This window comes from Seriola dumerili, unplaced genomic scaffold, assembly GCF_002260705.1.
Source record: "Seriola dumerili isolate Sdu_G_001 unplaced genomic scaffold, Sdu_1.0 BDQW01000081.1, whole genome shotgun sequence".
In the NCBI taxonomy this organism is placed as follows: Eukaryota; Metazoa; Chordata; class Actinopteri; order Carangiformes; family Carangidae; genus Seriola; species Seriola dumerili.
In genome coordinates this window covers 3,821,401-3,824,467 of record NW_019174336.1, presented here as the reverse complement: position 1 = coordinate 3,824,467, position 3,067 = coordinate 3,821,401, and the positions used below count along the sequence as shown (strand labels likewise).

Sequence of the window (3,067 nt, the reverse complement as noted above, 5' to 3'; positions counted from 1 at the left end):
ATCAATTTTAGGATTAGTTCATGAGTTTTATATCAGTGAACCAATTTGATCTTTGGATATTTAACTAATTTTTTTATATTTATAAAGTTTCAAACTTGTGGACTCAACAACAATGCTTTTACGTCACCAACCATAACTAACTTCACCTGAAGATCCACCAAATGTTTTAATTTAGTGAAAATTAAAATACCTCCAAGCTGGAATTGATGGCTGTGGGAATACATACTTCTCCTAGGTCAGAACTGAAATATCGTGACAAAGATTGGATAGATTGCCAGGATCTTGTTTGCTTGCTTATGCTTTACTGATCATAAAATCTTTACTTTTGTTACCTGTCAACATATAGATATAGGAACAGCAGTAAGAGTCTACAGCCATGCTAGCAGCTCTGTGAGGCTGTATTTATTTTACAGCTGTTTGAGCTAAATGCTAATGTCAGCATGCTAACATGCTTATATTTAGTAGGTATCATGTTTGCCATGTTCATCATCTTGGTGTGCTAACGCTTCATAATTAGAAAATAAAGCAGTGGCTAATGGAAACGCCTTTAGTTTTGCAGGTAAGAAGTATCTTACAGAGTGAAATTTTGACCTGATGATGCAGTTCATCCTCAGGGAAACATGAATACACCAAATCCATCCAACAGTTGAAATATTTCACTTAAAAGCACAAATGTCAACTTCTGGTGTTAAATGAAATATCAGGAGATCCCCAAAGTTTTAAGGGTGCTGTGTCTGGGAACCATGAATGTCTGAACAAAATATTGCTCCAAACCAAATTGTAGATGAGTTTTCACAGAATATCGCAATTTTAGCATTAGCATTTAACTCAAAGTACTGCTGTGCCAGAAAAGTCAACCAACATTAGAAATGAATTTCTATCATGATATTAACTACAAACCCTAGTTTACCAGTTGTAACACGTTGAAGTCGGTGTGAGGAGAGGGAGAGAGATCCAGAGATAGATGGAAGAGGATAATAGTACTTAAAACTTTAAGCACCCAGATCATCTCAGTCAGCTGCATTAGACGATCAGAGTCACTTCCTACCGCATTCCTCTGTGTGTACATTTGTGTGTGTGTGTGTTATCGTTTCTCTCATAGCTGTGTTTGTGTCAGCTGTATGTTTACATGACTTCTCTCTGAATATTCATCATCCTCAAATCCATGTTTATTCATTTGTATGGTTTTCTTGTTTGTGTGATCAAGGTTTTGTGCAGACGTGCAAGATGCCAGCTGTGTATGATGTTGGAGTTGCCAGGATGTCTTTCCATGCAGGTTAATTAATATTTAGATTTCAAACACATACACATTCAGCAGTGATCATGTTGACACATCTGAGAGCCCGTAGCAGGAGTTTGTTCCACAGCTACAAGCCCGGCAGCCAGACTCAAGCCGTCAAAGAACCGTTCGACCATCTGGACTTCACCTACACCTTTAAGCCATGGAACTCCATGCAGGTCAGACACTTTATTCCTGTTTTTTTTTCATTTGTTAAATTTGCTCAGTTCTTCATGACAAACGGTCCAAAAACTAAAGGAGAAAAATTCTCAGCAAATTCTCACATTTGAGAAACTGGAATCAGACAATGTTTGGTGTTTTTTGCCTAAGTTATCAAAATTGTTGGTGATAGATTTTCTGTCAGTTGTGTAGTCTTGGTGGTCAGATGTTAACAGAAATCAGTCTGGATCAATTCCAGTTGTACATTTGCTGGATTTAGAGTCTTAAATTAGATACTGAAATAAAAAAGCTATTTTTGCAACAACTTTGGTTATATATGCATCTGCAATATGGTCTTTGAATACCTTTAGGTATTTCTGTCACTTTTATTCTTTAATTATTATATTTCTTATATTTTTCCATTTTCACAATTTTAATTATTTTCTGTTTTATTCCGCTTATTTTTAATCACTTTGTTACTGTCTCATTCATGTTGTAGAAAAACCTTAAAATGTTTAATTCATCAACATAAAGTTTTGGTTTTGTTTGTGAAGGATCTGGGCAGAGACATCTATGATCTTTATGCTGAGTATGAGGATGAGGAGGAGGAGGAGGAGGAGGAGGAGGCTCGTTTCTCAGCATCTCCCTCCCGCCTGTTGATCTCTCCAACCAAACACTTCATTCTCAACATCAATGTTGGAGGAACGGTAACTTACTCTATTGAAATTCTACCTCAAATACACTGCTTCAGTAGGTTGGTAGGTTGACAAATCTTTTTGTTACGAGACATGAAGGACCTCATTGAACTAGATCATAACTCATATTTAGCAGACTGCAGATTCTCCACCAGGAGGAGCTGTTCAGTCATTGTCAGATCAGTTCTTCGCCTGCAAACTGGCACCACCTGCTGCGGTGGTTCTACAGGAAGTCCAACAATGACCGTTATATTAATAGATGATATGATTATATTCTCTAGTGTTAAATAGTTAATGACAGACATCTGAACGGAGACAGCTGTAATCTGCAAAGGTCAATTCTCAAATGTGTGGCTTTCTATTACAACTGCTTTCTCAAAATGGTTCAAATTATATCACTACTATTTTATTTTTTATTTTTTANTGACAGCGGTGGGGAACCCCACCCCCCACCCCACCCCACCCCAAACAGATAATAAGATGATTAATTAACTATTTATTACTTATTAAAGATTTCCAACTTTTCTCAGTTTAAAGGGGCTATTTTGCTAATGCTACGTAGCATTACCAATGGCCAGTGTTAGCATTAACACCNGAGGAGGAGGAGGAGGAGGAGGAGGAGGCTCGTTTCTCAGCATCTCCCTCCCGCCTGTTGATCTCTCCAACCAAACACTTCATTCTCAACATCAATGTTGGAGGAACGGTAACTTACTCTATTGAAATTCTACCTCAAATACACTGCTTCAGTAGGTTGGTAGGTTGACAAATCTTTTTGTTACGAGACATGAAGGACCTCATTGAACTAGATCATAACTCATATTTAGCAGACTGCAGATTCTCCACCAGGAGGAGCTGTTCAGTCATTGTCAGATCAGTTCTTCGCCTGCAAACTGGCACCACCTGCTGCGGTGGTTCTACAGGAAGTCCAACAATG

At 38.0% G+C, this 3,067-nt stretch overlaps 1 protein-coding gene across 1 annotated transcript in view; it reads left to right on the top strand.

The window, feature by feature from the left end:
• The first annotated feature begins 1,323 nt into the window (after positions 1-1,323).
• Positions 1,324-3,067, top strand: part of kcnv2 (potassium voltage-gated channel modifier subfamily V member 2) — a 9,101-nt gene continuing 7,357 nt past the window's right edge. The window contains exons 1-2 of the mRNA XM_022744437.1: positions 1,324-1,458; positions 1,993-2,145. Coding sequence (XP_022600158.1) covers positions 1,324-1,458; positions 1,993-2,145 — 288 coding nt within the window. The remainder of the gene's footprint in view (positions 1,459-1,992; positions 2,146-3,067) is intronic.